The sequence below is a fragment of the Asparagus officinalis genome, chromosome 1 (genome assembly GCF_001876935.1).
Source record: "Asparagus officinalis chromosome 1, Aspof.V1, whole genome shotgun sequence".
Lineage (NCBI taxonomy): Eukaryota > Viridiplantae > Streptophyta > Magnoliopsida > Asparagales > Asparagaceae > Asparagus > Asparagus officinalis.
Genome location: NC_033794.1, coordinates 78,830,969 through 78,850,930, shown reverse-complemented (window position 1 = coordinate 78,850,930; position 19,962 = coordinate 78,830,969). Strand labels below are relative to the sequence as shown.

General features: G+C 34.1%; 1 protein-coding gene across 1 annotated transcript in view; it reads left to right on the top strand.

The window, feature by feature from the left end:
- LOC109842918 (inorganic pyrophosphatase 1-like) overlaps positions 1-887 on the top strand; it is a 3,532-nt gene extending 2,645 nt beyond the window's left edge. The window contains exon 4 of the mRNA XM_020411838.1: positions 394-887. Within this exon, the coding sequence (XP_020267427.1) occupies positions 394-762 (369 nt within the window). The 3' untranslated portion in view covers positions 763-887. The remainder of the gene's footprint in view (positions 1-393) is intronic.

Below are 19,962 nucleotides of genomic sequence, written 5' to 3'. Positions count from 1 at the left end.
ACTAATGAAAATTTTGAATTATTAGTAATTTAAAACAGCAATACCACACCAGACCTATCCGCAAGATGTGGAGCCCTGAACACGACACCTCATACTAGGAGATAGATAATACTAGTATACGTGAACCGAAATTCACTCAAAAGGAATAACTTTTGTTGAGTCATGAGGCCAAACAAATTTAAACATGTATCCATTTAACTTTTTTCTTCCATCATGTATGTCTATATTTCATCTTGGCAGACCAAGCCACACTTGATCTAAGGGGTAGGGGGACGCTTTAAAATATCAAACTATTCCCGCAAATTTGAATGTAGATGTTGAGCTTATACATGCGTACATAAAAATTAAAGCTTTACTTATGTACTTCCTTTTCTTGTCATAATATACGTACAGGGTATAATCATGGAGAAAATCCGAGCATCCTACTTATCCAAAGGAAAGAAGAAATTCATATACCTTGGCGATGGAAAAGGAGACTACTGCCCATGTCTTAAGCTTAGTGAAGAAGACTATGTGATGCCGAGAAAGAACTTTCCCTTATATGATCTCATTTGTGCCGATACAAAGGCATTGAGAGCTGAAGTACATGAATGGAGCAACGCTGAAGATCAAGAAAAAGTACTACTTAAGCTAATACAAAAGCTGAGGTCCATTGATCATGAAGAAGAAACCAACCAGGTTTTTTCGATGGATTGCAAGTTTCATATTATTCCAGTATCTGGTCATGAGATTCTTCCTCAGGCTCTCCCAGTGCCTCATTAGATTGGGTGTATAAGATTGATACTGAAATGTATTGGGACTAAGAGCCATATTAACTTGGTCCCTTGATTTATCTATTTGGCTCTCTCTTTGGGAATATATAAAATAAGCTGATTTTATCATTTAAATGGTTGTTTGATGATTTTACAAGAAACGTGTCGGTTCATAGATAACGACTGAACTGTTAGTTTCATCTAGCGTGCGGATAAAAATTCCTTTGGCGTGCCAAACATTGAACTCTGTTTAGATTACAGTCTGGTAAAGTACGGTAAATTACATTTTATGTTGTACTAAATTATCAAATTGGTACAAAAGTAATACTTTCTACCAACAAGCTATAAAAATAGTGCAGCTGACAACAAAAGTGGCGGATCCACCTTGACCAAAGTGGATCACATGACCCCACTTCAGTCGAGGATCAAGAACCACTTAGCATTTGGGAATTTCTTAAGTAACTCTCTTTAACTTTTAAAATGTCAAAAAAAACCCTTGCATTTTGCGGTTCTCAAAAAACCCCTGTAAAAGAGAGAGAGAGTCTTGGGATAAATTTCCCTTAGTTTTTGTATTGAATGTGTACACACATATATATACAAGTAGAGGAGGGTGAGGTGTGCTCTCATAACCAATGTGGGATTAAACCTAATATCAACAGCTCCCCTCAAACTCATGTTGGATCAAACAAAGTGAGTTTGCGTACAAGAAACCGGAATCGATGAACAGGTAACGTCTTCGTGAAGAAATCTGCAAGCTCATCGGCGGATGAGACATAAGGAAGTTGAATTGTCTTGTCCTTGATAAATTGTTGACGAAAAAAATGAGCGTCGATCTTAATGTGTTTGGCCCTCTCATAAAATACTGGATTATTGGCAATCTGGATAGCACTCTTATTATCACAGTAGAGAGGAGTACGAGTCGAAATAGAAATACCAAAATCATTGAGAAGACGACGAAGATGAATAATCTTTTTAGCTGTTGTGGACATTGAACGATACTCTACCTCGGTGATGGAAAGGGCAATAACATATTGTTTGTTACTCGGCCAAGAAATAAGGGAATCACCAAGAAATATACAACTTGTGATAGACTTTCTGGTAGTTGGATCACCATCCCAATTAGTATCAGAATATGAACGAAGCTCTAAAATCGGATGTAGCAGGATACAGAAGAGAGCGAGTAATAGTGTCCTAGAGATACCAAAGAATCTATAATAAGGCAGCATAGTGTACAGAACGTCGGGCATCAGCAAATAGACTAAAAATTCCAACAGCATGAGAGATATCTAGTCGAGAGATACACAAATAGACCAACTGACTAACAAGATGTCGGTATCAGGTAGGATCTGATAGAGACTCACCATCAGTAGAGTAAAGTTTGACATTTTGTTAAAGTGGAGTATCGACAGTTGCACCGTTAGTTAGCTCAGCATGAGCTACAATATCCGAGAGATACTTCTGTTGAGACAGTAGTACTCCCCACAGGCCCTGAGAACTTTCTAGACTAAGAAAATAGCGAATAGATCCAAGATCCTTCATGTGGAACTGTTGTTGCAATTTAGATTTTGTATATTGTATACCAGTAACATCATCACTTGTAATGATCATATCATCTACATAAAGGAGTAATAAAACTCTGTCGCGTGATGTAGTATGAACAAACAGAGAAGCATCTTGATAACTTTCCATAAAACCCGCCTTGAACACGACATCGCAAAAACATTCAAACCAAGCGTGGAGTGCCTGCTTGAGACCATAAACAGCACGGCGAAGGAGACATGCATGTTCTGGAGGAATATTGTACCCTGGAGACGGTTGCATATACATTGTCTCAGATAAAAAGCCATAGAGAAAAGCATTCTTGACATCCATCTGATATACGGGCCAACGATGAACAGCAATAACTGCAAGGAGAGTATGAATGGTGGTCATCTGAGCAACAGGAGCAAAAATCTCATCATAATCAATACCATGTTGCTGAGTAAAACCTCGAGCCACTAAACAAGCCTTCTGACGTTCAATATTGGTGCCATCAAGATGATACTTAACCTTATAAACCTATTTACTACCAATTGGGGAGACGCCAGAAGGACAATGAACAACATCTATGTGTGTGTTTGCTGAAAGGCCTAAAATTTCTCAGCCATAGTCTGTCGCCACTCTGAAAATTGAACTGCCTCTTGAAAGGACTTTGGCTCAATGGTAGTAAGAATGACAGTAAGAAAACTATGAAAGATTGTTGAATAGGAAGTAACTAAAGCATACCGTTTAGGAATAACATATGGTCGTTTGCCTCGACGAAGAGCAAGAGGAACCTTAGGTGGGAGAGATGCTGGCGCAGGTGCGCGGAGGTCAGTAGTATGTTCTGTAGTGGGCACCGTGTCTGAGGGAGAGGGAGCTACGGGAGCAGATGGTGTATGAGAAGGCTCGGGTGAGGGAGATTTAACAGATGGAGATGTAGTGATGTTAAGAAGATCTCAAAAGAAGAACAGAGTTAAGGAAGTGGGTGGTGCAGCTAGCGGTGAAAAACGGTTAGTAGTGTGGAGGAAATTATAGTTATCAGAACCAGAGTAATATGGAGAATCCTCTTCGAACTAAACGTGTCTAGATATATGAACCTGACGAGATGCAGGATCATAACAACGATAATCTCAATGTTCTGGACTAATTCCAAATAAATATAGGGAATAGCTCTGGGAGACAATTTATCATGTTCGTGAGATGGTAGAAAAATAAAACATCGACAACAAAAGACGCGAGCCAGATCATAGCGAGGAGTGTGAGTATATACGCGATTATGAGGAGTAACACCAGAAAGAGATCTAGATGGAGTGATATTAATGATGTGAATAGTGGTGATAATAGCCTCAACCCAAAGATGACAAGGAACAGAGTAAGAAATGAGCATGAATCAAGCGGTATTGAGGATATGACGATGTTGGCATTCAGCAATACCATTGTTCTCATGAGTGTAGGGGACTGTTGAAAATAGTCCCATGAAAGGTCATGAAATAGCGCATGGTAGAGGATAAATATTCGCACAATCAGATCGAAAAAATTTAATACGAGCTTTTCATTGAGTGAAGATCATAGCAGTGAAGGCTTGATATGCAGTAGGTTACCTCAGAGTGATTTTTAAGTAAATAGACCTATGTATAATGAGAGAAATCATTAATAAAACTAACATAATATAAATAGTCAGATGAAGAAGGTAGAGGAGTTGGCCCCCAAATATCAGGATGGACTAAATCGAATAAGAAGGTTGAGACATATGTACTGGTTGGAAAAGGTAGAGCAGTAAATTTAGCCAATTTACAACCAGTATATGATTCGATACAATAATTAGATGACATAGAACCAAGTACTCCGGACTGGATAAGACTCTCTAGTCTTTTATTAGATATATGACCAAGTCGTCTATGCTACAAATTGGTGGGAAGTGAGATAAAAGATTTTGATGGACAAATAGAAGCAATAAGAGAATATGGACGTATGGGCTCTGGAAGGTGAAGATATTCTAGAAAATATAGTTTGTGCCTCCTATGACCAGCCCCAACAGTCTTGGCTGACTGTGGATCCTATACAAGACAAGTATCATAAGAAAATGAGACAAGTAGGTCAATCATACACAAAGAACTAATAGAAATTAAATTCAAGCATAACTGAGGAGCCACATAGACAGGACCAAGTGTTAGACAACCAGATGGGTCATTTTGTGGGGGTGATAGAGCCATACTGAGTGATAAACAATGGTTGTCCAACAGCCGTGTAGATAGTGGAAAGAGAAGATGAAGTGAAGATAGAGGATAAGAGTGAGGTATTACGAGTCATATGAAAGGAATAGCCAGAGTCAAAAATCTAGAGATCATTCATACTAGAGCCTTGTTCAGTCGATGAGCCAACAAAGCAAGATAGTGATGTAGAGATGGTATGCTAAAGAGCATCAAGTTGTCAGAGAAGATTTTCAATAGATTGAATAGTAGTGTCAGAAGTGGTAGATGGTATAGCATTGGCCAGCAATCTTGGTGCGTAAGAGGGTTAAGACTGAGGGGGTCGCCAACCACGACCAGTACCTGGGGAACATAACTCAGGATGAAGCTTGAAACATTTCTCAATGCGGTATCCCTCCTTCTTGCAATATGTGCATAAGAGCTTAGATCGAACCTGTTGAGAAGTATGCTTCATAATAAGAGCAGTAACTGGTACAGATAGAATAGTCTCGAGTGAAGAGGCAGGAGCATTTGATGTCAAATTGAGTCGTGTGGTCTAATGTCATGTCTTATAAGCAGTGAGAGCTCCCATAACTGAGGCCAAAATCGGAAGTGAGGCTGATGAAGTAGTTAGTCAGCCATAGTTGAATATTCAGGAAGGGATTAAAATAGTTGATGCATCTTGCGCTGTTCATACTAGACTAGCCAGTCTTCGTATGTAGAATCACGTCCAGAAAGCATGAAGCATAATTATGTCCAATAGGCTTGCATTTGACCAAAATAAGACTACAGAGAGGAACTACATTTACGTTGTATAGCAACGCATTACAGAAGATATGCCTCCCATGCACCAAAGCACTCTGTGAAGCGCTTAGTGAGACGACTCCACATGGCACGAGCAGAGAGAAGCGAACCAATCTTGATAGTGAAACCAAAGCTAACACAACGAGTGAGATTATCCATGATAAGAATGTGGCGCCCCTGTTTTCACACATGACTATAGTCTAAGGTGAACCCAGAGATGTCAAACCTACCATGCACCCACACTGTGCAATAACACGTTTCACCAATCACAATAATATCCTCTAGTGGAATTAAATGAAGTGTAGGTAGAAAACAGGTAGAATAAAGAAATAAATATAATAGACATGATATAGAAAGAGATATATTATAAATAAAATCATGTCTTAACTGTAATACATCTAATATCTAAAAGAATAAAAATATCTCAACATGAATCAACTAAAAATCGTACTACGGCACACTGCCTTTACGATATGAAATAAAGCTCTAAAGTCTGAATGAAATCATAAAAATCTACTGTAGATCTTCTACAAATAACTCATATGACGACGACTATGTAAGAAATCCGTCATTCTGCGGCTCTCTGAACCTCTGTATTTCCTAAAAGAAGAGAAAACAATAAAAAGAACCACATAAAGAGCGTCAGAGTGCTATAGTAAGATCACCTTCATTCACCTTCAGGAGAAGGGCTACTAGATAGAGTGGAGGCTCTATCTAGTAAGCATGGTCTACCTAAATTAATTTTCCTATATCTAAGTAGAATTAATATTTAGAGACCTACAATACGAAACATAGTACGTCAAGCGAAATAATCCAAATAAAGAAACCCTCATGTATATACCATTGTCTCAAATTTTGGATATCTAAACATTAATACCGAACTAAGAATAAACAACCTATATGAAATCAACAATTAGAAACCCACAATACGAGACTGGTACGTCGAGCGAAATAATGCAAATAAGGAAACCCTCATGTATATACCATATGTCTTAAATTGTGAATCGCTAATTATTGATCCCAACTAAGACATAAAGAAAGTAATAAAGGAAATAAAAATATCAATACATCGTATTTATAATATTTTCCATTGACACTGGGAAGATAGAATAAATACCAATATATAATCACGTATACTTTCAAGAGACCAGCATCTCGATTCTATAGCTCAAAAATGTGTTGTATTCATAACTAACATCCGCCCAATGGCTTAAGCTATCAATCAATAATCTCAGAGCAACGGACTATCCTATAAGTATCCTAAATAGTATACACGGATCATTAGTCTCATCGTGGTCTTAGCACGTAGTCTGAGTGCAGAACGACCTACCATATAGGTATCCAAATAGATGATCTCACAAGCCTCATAATTATACGGCTCACAAGCTTCATCGCACACTCACGCGGACGAACTGCTATACAAAGCATCCAAACCCGACGTAATGGCATGTACATGTGGAATATTGACGCACTACCTCATGTAGTACTGAACTAAGCTCATCAACAATATCCATCTCATGTATAAACTGTGTATATCTGGTATATCGACACACTATCCTATATAGTACTAAGTTGTGCTCATCAACGATATCCAATGAGTGTATGAACAATCTCTAACTTAACTGTATATGATCCAACACTTATCTTAATTCCCTTAGGGATTCTTGTGTGTTCACTGATACTATACTTGTGTATTCGTGAATTTACGTGTAAGGAAGTGCGGCTCGAACCACGCAACCACACCTCAAACAGTACAAAACAAAACTCTGGCAATAGCCTTAGTAGTCGACTACTAGACTTAGTAGTCAACTACTCTGAGTCCATCCAGACTCTATGAAAACGTACTCTGTGTTAGTAGTCAACTATTAGGGTCGATAGTAAACTACTCTGCCAAAACTCAGTTTCTGTATATTAAATTTAACACAGAGTAGTCGACTACTAAGCTTAGTAGTCGACTACACTCTATTAACATGAATTATGATATGCACAAAATAGGAAACTAACTGATTAACATGCACTTATGAAGTATTAAACAGAAATTTAACATGATGTACATGCATAGAAAGAACAGATATTAACTTGAAACATGGAGCATAAAAGTTAACTTAATATAATAGGGTTTAGCATCTAGGTACATCATTTTCTTCCATAAATTATATATAGGATACAACATGATAGTTATAACGGAAAATGAAAACTACACATGAACATGAACAAATTCGTTTTAAATCTGATTACAAGTCCTAGATGTCACAAACCTAGGGTTAACAACTTTAATTAACATATATTATAAAAAAATATTTTAAAGCATCCAAAAGATCTTAATTTCGGACTATATACAACAACAAGCATAACAAGTGCAGATCTAGCATGGGTTTACGATTTGACATAAAAAATCTAACCTTTTTATATTCCAGGTTTAAGATCATACATATAATCAACAATATTTAACATCTAAACTAGTTATTTAACTATAGGGATGGGTTTGGATGAAGATAATCTTGCCTCAACTACGTGCTGCAACACTTGAACACGTTTGTAAAACCTTCTCCTCACCAAAAACTACAAAGCCTCACCTTCCTCTCGACAAACACCTCTAGATCTCTCCCAAAACTCAACACTCTAGGGTTAGGGTTTAAGAAGGAAGGTGTCTAGTGATGATTTCATGTGAAAGAGGGTAAAAAGAGCTTTGAAATGAGTATATATACGCATATATACAACTGGGTTCAAAATAAATCAAATCCGACCCGAAACCCACAAGAAAACTAGAAACAACCCCGTTTGTCGACTACTCCTCATAGTAGTCGACTAATGGCCTGATTAGTCAACTATTCTGAGTAGTAGTCGACTACTAACAGTCCAGAAACAGGTTTGTGTATATTTTCGTGCATGTTTTCTCATCTATACTTATATATAATATATATATATTATCATATATATATATATTATATATTATATATATATATTATATATATATATTATATATTATATATATATATAATATATATAATATATATATATATTTAAATTCAGGGGTTTATAACAAAATTCCTGCAATGTCAGTTCGAACTCTCCTGTTGACATTAGAGAGCAATCTGCGTTTGAACATCATATATCACACTTGACAGATTGTAACAGAGCTGGATGACGGTGGAACTGGTTCCTAACTCAGTACGATATGATCGATAGCAAGACCCAAACACCACGATAAGGCATTTATGACAATGGCTGGAGACAGCCCCGCCATAATCACTATTGATCAATTGAAGGGCTGGGGTCTGGTTTAGGGATTTTTATGAATGAGTCATATTAACAGCAATGTTGTCGTAGGGAAGCCGTCTACTTAAGTGCTAACACAAAAGGTGGAAGACCCACAACTAAGTGACAATACAAGAAGGCCCACCCACGACGGATCAATGTTCAATTTGAGATGTTAGACGTCGAGATGGATTGACAATGACGATACTATTACTGACTGTGGAAACAGTATATGCTATTCTTTTAAGAAAGACGAGAGACGACTAAAAATATAGCCAAGAGACGGCTAAAACAGAAGTCAAGAGACGGCTAAAAAAAGAAGCAGAGAGACGGCTAAAAAATGAAGCCGAGAGACGTCTTGAAACAGCGATGCCGTTACTATAATGTGAAACAACGATGCGGTTTGTGTGAGGCCGAGAGACGACTATCACGGAGGCTGCAATGCCAGCAAGTATGGAAGGTGACAATGAAGAGGCCACAATGCGGCGAGGTCAAGATTTGGTAAAAATTAACCTCGCTTTGATACAATGATAAAGAGAGAGAGAGAGTCTTGGTAAACTTTTTCTTAGTTTTGTATTGAATGTGTACAATAATATATATATATATTATATATATATATATATATATATTATATAATATATATATATATATATATTATTATAATATAATATATAAGTAGAAGAGGGTGAGTGTGAAGTTCTCATAACCAATATGGGACTAAACCTAATATCAACAACCCCCTTCAACTTTCAATGTTTATAAATTAAAAAAACCAAAAAGTGTGAAACATAGTTTTCACAAGCAAATTAAAATATCTCCTTACATAGTTTTACCTACCCATGAGAAATCTACGATTAATACTATTGAGGGGTTTTTTTTGAAAGATTTTGAAAGTTCAAGGCGACCTTCTGAATGCTCCAAATTTTAAAGAGGGTTTTACGATAGTATAAATATTAATGGGGTTATCCTAGAAATGCCCAAACTCAAGGTGTTTTTTTGTCTAAATTTTATCCACTAACAAACTCATCTTTCAATTCAACTTCATAACCCGAGAAACTGTTACCAGTGACAATGATGTGATTATGTCCTTTTTTACAAATATAAAAAGTCAATGGTGATAATTGTAAACAATTTTAATTATTAATTATATAGTGACATCATTTTCTAGATAACCTAGATCCGCCGTTGGACAATAAGATATAAAATAGTGTAAGTTGTGATAATAAAAATAACAAGATTTGAGCGCCAAAATGGAGGAAGTTTTGCATATATCCTCTGAAATCTTCCATGTTTTCAAATTTTATCCCTCAAAGCCTGATCCTTGCAAAATAAAAAAAATTAAAAAGTTATATTTTTCCTTTTTCCATCATCTACGCTCCTCCCGGTCCTTAACCTTCCCTCCCTCTCCCTCTTCCTTCTCCCCTACTTCCCCTCCCCCCCTCTCCCTATTTTATCAGCCTTCGGATCTTCATCTCCCCCATACACTCACACACCTGATAATCATATTTTTATTACATTTATATACCCTCATTATCTATTTTATTTAAATAGAAATATCACTAATAAATATGTTTTATCCTAATTTACAGGTTAATGAAGGATTAATGAATAAAAGTCTAAAAGAATTAAACTCCAAGAAAGCTTAAGGATCCATGAAGAAATCAGGTCAAGTAAAATCCAAGGGTTCTTATTCATTGTTGTAGGTTATAAATAGGGGTAGATGCTGAGGGTTTGGAGTATGAAAAATTTTGTAAAAACTCTATTTGGAGTGGAGGGTTACTCTTAATTAAGAATGCCTTTCAAAAATTATAACTTTGTTGTATTTAATAAAATAATTTTTTTTCACATCTTCATGTTTTTCTTTTCTTCTCTTTGTTCAATTATGATGATGAAAATAAAGATCAAGATGAAGGTTTGCTTTCAAGATGCTGGAACACTCTTGTTACGTATATTTTCTCTTTTATCTTTTATTTTGTTATAATATTTTTTTCTTATTTTAGATATTCAAGGAGCTAGAACCCTCTTATTTTAGATTTATTTTGATGCTTGTAAAGTAGATTTATGTTGATGTATTTATTTTCTTGTATTTCAGTGTAGATTTAATTTCTTGTATAGTTTAGATTTTATTTTTTGCATCATTCTCCAAGAGGCTAGAACCCTCTTGGGAATTAGTTTTTATTTTTATTTTTTTTCTTCTATTCTCCAAGAAGCTAGAACCCTCTTGAAAATTAGTTTTTTTTTTCTTTTATTCTCCAAGAGGCTAGAACCCTCTTTAGAATTAGCTTTTATTTTTCTCTTCCTTTTCTTCTACTCTAAGATGCTAGAACCCTCTTGGGAATTAGATTTTATTTTTTTTCTTCATTTTATTCTCTCTAGTATAGATTTTATTCTTTTGTTTTTATTTTCTATGATGTGGAACTAATTCTTGTAGAAATTCTAGAATTGCATGAAACTAGCTTGATCACTTTTATAATTTGTAAATTATTCTTTTGTGTTTAAAATGATCATGCTTAGGATAATAAAAAGAAGAAAGTTTTGATAATCTAGGCTTATCTTAAGTGATTTGGTAGGTTATGCTTAGAATTACTATCTAGTTATTGTTCTTTTTATGTATATTAATTTTACTTGGATGATAATTTGATAGGCTATACTTTTCTTAATTGGTTTGATAATCTATGCTTAATAAACCTAACGTAGAATGTGATAAAAGAGAATAGTTCATAATCTATAAATAAAATTGGCTAGTTGATTCAATTCTAGATTCCTCATATCTCTAACTGAATCCTCTATCTTTTACCTTCTTAATTTTCCTCTTTATTATTGATTTTCTTTATTTGTTTTCTGATTTTATTTTCCTTTATTTTCTTCATCTTTCTTTCTCCTCTCAAGATAGTTTTGTTTTATTTACATATTATCACATCTACTTTTTTTATCTCTGGACAACCACATTTTTTTCATCACTCCTAAATTGTCACACACATAACTTAAGAGACAATTTTGATTAATTCCTACAACACCTTTCTTGTGGGATTCAATAATCTTTTATACTATAACTTGATTGTTGTGAGCTTGCAACTTTTGATTTTATTTATCACCCTATCAAGTTTTTGACACCGTTACCAGGAAGGGTGCTTATAAGTAGAATTTTATTTATTTTGATTCTTTAACTTGTGTGCTTTCTTATGAAAGAACCACTTTGAAGATTGAAGATCAATGATTGAATATTGAAGATTTAAATGTTTATTTTTTTGTTGCTTCTTTCTAGAATTTTTAATTTCACCCCATTAGTTAGTTTCTCACCATTGGAGACAATTAGGATCTTTAAAAAAATCATGTCAAACCTAATAAAATTCCCCCTCCACTTGAACAACTACTAACAAGATAATAAATTCAAACAAAAGCTCTATCTCACATTTGTTTGATTGTTAACCCCTTTTTGCATCCTTTTGTAGTTTCTTTTAATTCATAAAATTACATTGCATATAGTTAATAGGAATTCACCCAAGTAATTTGAGCATCTTGATTTGACACATATTTGAAAATATTCTTAAGGGAAAAAAACCCTCTAATCAAGATAAGGTGAGGGATCTCATCACACTTTCCTTAGCCTACAAATCACTAATTCCTTACTACACAAACCCAAGCTTTTTAAAACTCATTAGACGCTAGCCCCTAAGGACTAGAGCTCATTAAGGAATAAGAAATCCTCAAGTGAACCAATTTAAGTTTACTTGAATCTGTTGGTGTCTAAGGCAAGATTTAGGGGTTGCGTAAAATTCTCCGTAAGGAACTAGGTACTTAATTGATCTTTGATCTCCCTCTAGTACTATCCTTACCTAGCTAACTAACTAAGTGAACTTCAATCTTTTTACTAAAGTAGTTTCTGATTAGGAGCTGGTCTAGTTGAGTTTGGGCTTAACTCTATATTTTAGAAGTGATTGATACAAGTGATTGCTCTTGATTTGTTTTAGTTTAAGTTTTTACTTTATCCTTTTTCATTCTTCTCATTTTCTTGTAGAACTTTTCGCTTTTTCTTTTAAAAACTAACTTTTTTTTTAGAATTTATTTTTAAAATTAAAAAAAAAAGAATTTGCTTTGGTGTATGTAAATTTGGGTCAGGGATGATACCAGTCGTTTAATTCATGTGGAATTACCTTTTGAGACCAACAAAATGGTTAATCCACCCGTTCTTCAAGATATGTGTTACCCAACTAGAAATGCAATCCCATCTTACATTAAGCTTCCCGAGGTCAATGGAACTAATTTTGAGCTTAGACTGCATTACATAAACATGCTTCCAAAATTCTTAGGAAATGAAACAGAAGACGTTTACAATTTATCTTCGAGTTTGAGGAAGTTTGTCTTATGATTAAGATTAAAGAATTATCTGAGGATACGATTAAACTTAGATTTATTCCTTTTGCTCTTAAGGACAAAGCCAAAAAATTACGCTATAACTTATCCATAAATTCTATCTCAACTTGGGATGAATTTATCATCATTTTTCTGAAGAAAATTTTCCCTATCAACAAAATAGTTAAGCTAAGAAACAACATTGAGAACTTTAAGATAGTCCCGGAAGAGCCATTCTGAAAGTATTTTGATAGGTTTAAGGATCTTCTTATCCAATATCCTCACTATGATCTAGAAAAGTGGCGATTATGCCAAATCATTTATGAAGGATTTGATTACTTTTCAAAAGCATTCTTAGAATCAACATGTCAAGCGGATTTCATGAAGAAAAATATCGATGAAGCTTAAAAAGTTTTAGAGAGTTTATCCGAGAAAACCATATAGTGGGAATACTATGATGACAGAATTTTATCAATTCCCCAACCCAAATCTAATGGTCTTTCCTTAGAGTTAAACATTACCTCCGAAGCAAAGATGACTAAAATTTTTCACAGGTTAGAAGCCCTAGAAATTAAAGAATAATCTTCAGCTCAAATCAATCAAATTTCTACCTCAAGTTGTAACAACATTTTTTCTCCAACTCATGTTTCAGAAGAATGTCCCCTCTAGGAAACAATCAACCACTAAGCTATGTAACCGCTGCCTTCCAGCATCCCGTGAATGACCTATTTTCTCTAACCTACAATCCGGGTTAGAGAAATAACCCAAATTTTTCATGAAATTGGGGAAGCTACTCCAGACATCAAAACTTCAATCTCACTTCAACCTAGTAAATTCCTAAGGGTAACACAGTTCATTTCAGTTCCCAAAATAACTTTTAATAACTAAATCTGTCATATCCAAATCAGTCTTCTCATCATCAATATGTAAATCATATTCTTTTAAGTTTTGATCATTATAAACATCTTTATTTTTAGAAAAGGGCTTGGAGAACATGATTAAAGCCACTACACAGACCACTAACTTATTGACTCAAATATATTCAGCACTTCGATTTTCTTTCTGCAATCAACCAGACAAATGCTCAACTTCAACACCTAAGTCATAACTAGGTTAGAAACCTACTTGGTCAACTAGCTAATGCTATGAGTGAGAGAGAGAAAAAATTTTGATTCAACTCGTGCCCAACCCTAAGGATACAAAATCAAGTTCAACCTATGCAAACTCAAGTGAATGCAATCCGTTCAGTGTGGTCAGGGAAACATGTCGATAATCAAGTTAGCATGCTCCAAATGAAACTCTTGAACTTGAACAAATTCTCTCATCTTCAGATAACTCTATTCATCAGTCACCCTTGTCTGATGACCAAGAGCTTGAACCCGAACCTGAGCTTAATTTTGATAGATTCAAACCACTTGCTCCCTTCTCAGATGGACTCAGGCCTAGGAAAAACTCCCCCACGGGAAGAGAAAATCCTAAAAACATTCAAGCAGGTTAAGATCAACATTCCTCTCTTGGATGTAATTGTACAAATTTTTTGAAAAAAAATTATGCACTAAGAAGAGAACAATAAATATTTTGAAGAAAGTCTTTCTTGCTGCCAATATAGTGATATGCTCTCAAAGCCCATACATTTGAAATATAAGGATCTATGTTGTCCAACCATCTCGTGTGTTATTGAAAATACATTCATTGATAAGGCACTTTAGACTTAGGGGTCAGTGTTAATTTTCTTTCTTTTTCAGTCCACTAGCAACTAGGTATAGGAGAACTCAAATCAACCAAATACACTTTACAGTTAGCTGATAGATCTGTCAAGTTCCCCATAGGTGAGATAGATGATGTTCTGATTATGGTTAGGGATTTTATTTTTTTAGTTGATTTCATAGTCTTAAAAACGCAGTCTGTTTCTAATCCCAAACGTCAGATACCAGTCATTTTAGCAAGACCGCTCTTAGCCACTTCTAATGCTCTAATCAGCTATAAAACTGGTCAAATGAAGCTGTCCTTTGGGAATATGACTGCTGATCTTAATATTTTTAATCCAGTGAACTAACCAACTAATCAACCTCTAGAAATAAATTATATCCAGAAAAATTAAATTAAAGAGATTGAAGAAGAGAGTGAGTCAGATCTAAGTTTTGAGGAAATCTTTATTGTGGAGCTGAAGATATTAGAAGAAATGGGAACATATCAGGTCCTTCAAAAAAAAAGGAACTATGTTTGATACATATTTCTCTAATCGTATTTTTGAAGAATTGTTCGCTGATGAACTTAGGCTCCTAGAAAATAAACAACAACCAAACTTCTATATCTCAACCAAGAATCTTAGGTTTGAGAAAAATTTTAAAGAATAATTGATTGTATTCAGACAAATTTTCATTAACAAGGAACCTAAGGCTTTTAAAATGCATAATATTATTGATACCTACCTTCAATTGCTGCAGAAATTATTAAAACCTTTAGATTATACAGAGTTTAAGCACATTTTTGGGTTTATCATTCTAGATTTTTTCAAAACCCGAGAAAAAATATTCAGCAATAAAGTGGGATTTAATGTAGAATATGAGTTTTTATGTTTAATTTATCATTCTACATCTTCACTTTTTATCTCATAATAATACAAATAATAATAATAAATTATTATTCTCTCATTTGAGAGTTTCTTATTCTTTTAAAAAAACCAAAAGAAAAAGAAAAAGAAAACAAAGATATAAAAAAAGAGATGTAAAAAATGAAAAAAAAAAGACAAAGAAATTTTTTTTAGCTTCATCCTCCACATACCAAAAGTATTTGTAGCTTTTTAGCATTTCATTGTTGCTCTAGATCGATTGAATAAATGTAAGTTCTTTATTTCTTATCTGCTTTATTTTGTGTATTATAGGGTTTGCATTGAGAACAATGCAAAATTTAGATGTGGAGGAGGGGATTAGTCAATTTTTCCTCTTTATTTTAATTTTTTCCTTTATTTTTTTCTTCCTTTTAAAAAAACATAAAAATATTATCACTTGCTAAATTAATAAAGTTAATTAATAATTGATCTATTTGATAAATTTTAAATTTTCTAATTCTTAGTTAGTATTATACTCAAATTCACCTTTTATGATAACTCTACATAAATTTCTTAAGAAATAATTATCAAAATAGTATACCTTAATAAATTTTTGATTTAGATTTTTAATTAAAGGAATGAATTCTTTTATTGCTTAATTTAGCGTAGAAAAAATTTCAAGATGACTTGTTTCTAATTATATATATATAATATTATAATATAATATATATATATATATATATATATATATATATATATATATATTATTAATATATATATATATTATATATATATATTATATATATATTATATATATATATATAATATATATATATATATATATTATATTTTATATAATATATTAATATATTATATATCTCCACACAGTTACATTCTTTTATCACTCCTAAATTGTCATACACACAATCTTAAGAATCAATTTTGATTAATTCCTACAACACCTTCCTCATAGGATTCAATAATTTTTTTACTATAACTTGATGGTTGTGTGCTTGCAACTTTAGAATTCTATTTTATCCTATCCCAACCCCCCTCCCCCCCCCCCAAAAAAAAAAAAAAAAAACACCCACTCTCATTCTTCAGCCTCTTTCTCCTTTCTCCCTTTTCATTCCCTATCCTCTTCTCTCCCTTCTCTTCTCCCTCTTCCACTTCAAGTAGAGTGTTTAATGTTGGGTTGAAAGAGGAATAGAGGGAGGTTGGGTTTTTAACGATCGAAAGGTGGAGAGGAAGTGGGCATCACTACTAGAAAACATGTCTGCCCTAATGATTCTAATCATTAGGGCAGACAGTGACCCCAACGACCAAAACCATTAGGGTAAAAAAACACTCGTTAGGGCAAACTGCGTTGGGCCAAAGTTAGCTCCAACAGTTGTTTTATCAACACCAACGATTATATTCGTTGGTATAGATAATTTCTAATTCTAGTTTTTAAAATATAAAAAAATCTGCACCAACGGTTCAAACTATTGGTGTAAATAGTAGCACCAACAGTTTGAACCATTGGTGCTCAACTCTACAACAATGGTTCAAACTATTGGTGCAAATATCAGTACCAATGGTTGGAACCGTTGGTGCTAAAACATGCACAGGTCGTACATGTTTTTAGCCCGAACGGTTAGAACCGTTAGGGCTAATTTATCACCACCCCAAAAAGAATAAAAACATGTAAAGTTTTCCTTTGTAGTGCATAAAAATGTTTATACCCAAAATAATAATAATTAACATGTTCACAACAATATTCCCACGCAATTATACAACTAAAAACATAAATATGTCATAAAATGGATTCAAGATCTCTAACAACATACACAATTATAAGCCAAAACAAAAGGTTTACTAAAATGAAATGCGAATAGTAATTTTTAAACAACTAAATCACAAACATAAAGAGTATCGAAAACATACAATGTCTCAAATGTCTAAAAAGTGTAAATCATCACTGACTGAATCGAAGAAAATCGACAAAATCCTTGCAGATATCCTCCTCATTGTAGCCCTCCTGCATTAAGCCCCTTAACAAGCCCCCCAGTCGACTTGCAAGAGGATTTTGTGTTGAAATATCCTGAGGAGAATGCTGAGCAGCAGAAATAGAACCCTGAGCATCCGAAAAAGTCTGAGCAAAAGCCGGTGGAGTAGCCGGAACAATAAAAGGTTGATGAGCGGTATGATAATCAACCTGTAAAGTAGTAGATGTGTATGTAGTAAGTGTGTAAGGAGATGAGATAACATTGAGCATTTGTTTAAGAGTAAAAGGGAAACAAGAGAATTTTTAATCACACACAAACACTCACTGATGATTTGGAAGACCAACTACCATTTCTGCTTTTTTAGGTTAGGAAACGTAATCAGGAGCTTACCAATTGCTGGAAAGTGATGGGGGTATTTTTTCTACAGGTGGAAATGGAAATGGAACAACTATAGCTGAGGTAGATAGAGGTTTGATTGCTTAAGGATTTCAGATGTAAAGTGATGGGGGGTATCTCTCCCAATTCGAGCTTCTTCTAGGTTTCCCCATCAATTAAACAACACAACGCACAGTGTCAATCATGCCCATTGATACAATATGAAAAATAATTCTAGGTAACAAAATTGATGATTGAGCCGTAGTTTATTTATCTAATCTAAAAAATTAAAAGTAGGCCCAAGCAAAAAGAGGAACAAGCGTCAGAAATGAAAAATGAAGAAGAGTAATAATTTTTCAGATGTTTATAACCAAATTAAGCTAGAGTAATCTTTGGGATAACCATATCTAATTTCTGAAAATACACCAATTAGGGTTAGGGTTTTGAGGTAGAGGACTTACAAGTCAGATGTCCAGTGAAAATGAGGAGCAGGAGAGGCAGCGAGGTCCAATTTGAGGGAGGAAGAATTAGGTTTTTTGAGGGGGATCGGCGGCAAACTGCAGGATCGACAAGCCCCGATGGCGGCGGTGACCTCAGACTGCAGCGAAGAGTTTCAAATTGGGGGGAGAAAGAGAAGCGTGCGGGGTTTGAGGTTTTTTGATATGAGAGAGAGAGAGAGAGAGCGTGGGGCAATATCTTTTGTTTTTTTTATTTTTTTGCTAAAATAAATGGGGGGAAATGTCCCTCCAATGTTTTAGGTGAAACGGCCTTGCCCCAATGGTTAGAACCGTTGGGGCTGGTGAAACTTGACCCAACGGTTCTATCCACCTATTAGGACTGAGCCTCTTTTTTACTAGTGCATAGCAATGGGATGAGCAGAGGGAGGGGGAGATAAGGAAGAGACGAGTTTTTTCAAACGTCAGAATTTTATGGTTCAATTTTGTAAATTTGAAAGGTCTTAGGGATATATGGACAAAAATCCTTTCACGTTTGTACTCAAACTAGCGATGCAATCAGTTGAGATTAGGCATTATTGTCACAATTTACAACATATTGTACCTTGTTGTCGCTAACAACACTTTTTAATCCTTCCTTGTAAAAGGATGTCATTTCTTATGCAAATTTTGGTAATTTAGCATTTTATATTGCCAAAGTAAGATAGTAAAATTTCAACAAGAACATAAGCCTAGTACTCAAGAAAGTGGAAATTCTTTGGACTACAAAGGTTACTACGATCAACAATAAAGGAAATCAAGTTTTTGATTTTAAAAGTCTTTCTATTGAAGAACTAAGATGGTATCTCATTCGCACTAGGCAAAGATTCTTTACATTTTTGATTGTGAAGAACTTCTACAATTAGTAGTGTAGATTAATATCATTGGCTCATTCATTGCGCTCTACAATTAGTAGTGTAGATTAATATCATTGGCTCATTCATTGCGCCTTATAATTAAAAGAAATTTTTATGTAATTAATATAATGAATATCATTCAATGGGATATGCCGAGTGCAAAGATATGATTGATAACTTGTAGAGGTTCTCATAACTAAGGATGTGGAGGATTTTTACCCCATCACACCTAGAAGATCATTAATGTTTTATTGAACACCACTATTAAGATTTATATTTTGATTTTCATAACTCTGCATGCATACACATGCAAGAGAGATTCTCGGGAGAAAAGGAAAGATTTACATAAGTGTATATTATTGACTAAAACATCAAGATTGAGGTGTCGAATGCTATTATTTTTCTGACAGTAGTGTCACGACTTAAGGTTTTGAGAGCTCATTGTTGGATTAAATCTAAATTGTGGACACATATGTGATATTAGTGTGTAGTGCTATCTTTTAAAGTTGACCTGCGTAAAGTGATCAATCAGGTAAATTGGGTCAATATGCGTATTGAATATACAATATAGTAAAAAATATTATAATGTGAAAGTAGTTAATATTGTTCGTATTTTCATAAATAATAGATAATATATTGATAATTATAAAATGGTATATAGGAGTAATATATTTAAAAGTAAACAATAATAATATAATGAATATTATGTAATAGTATTAATAGTTATAGTACTTTCATATATTAATAATATCACATTATATTAAAAAATAATATTACATTAAAATTAGTATTACAACAACAACAACCACTAAGCTTATTA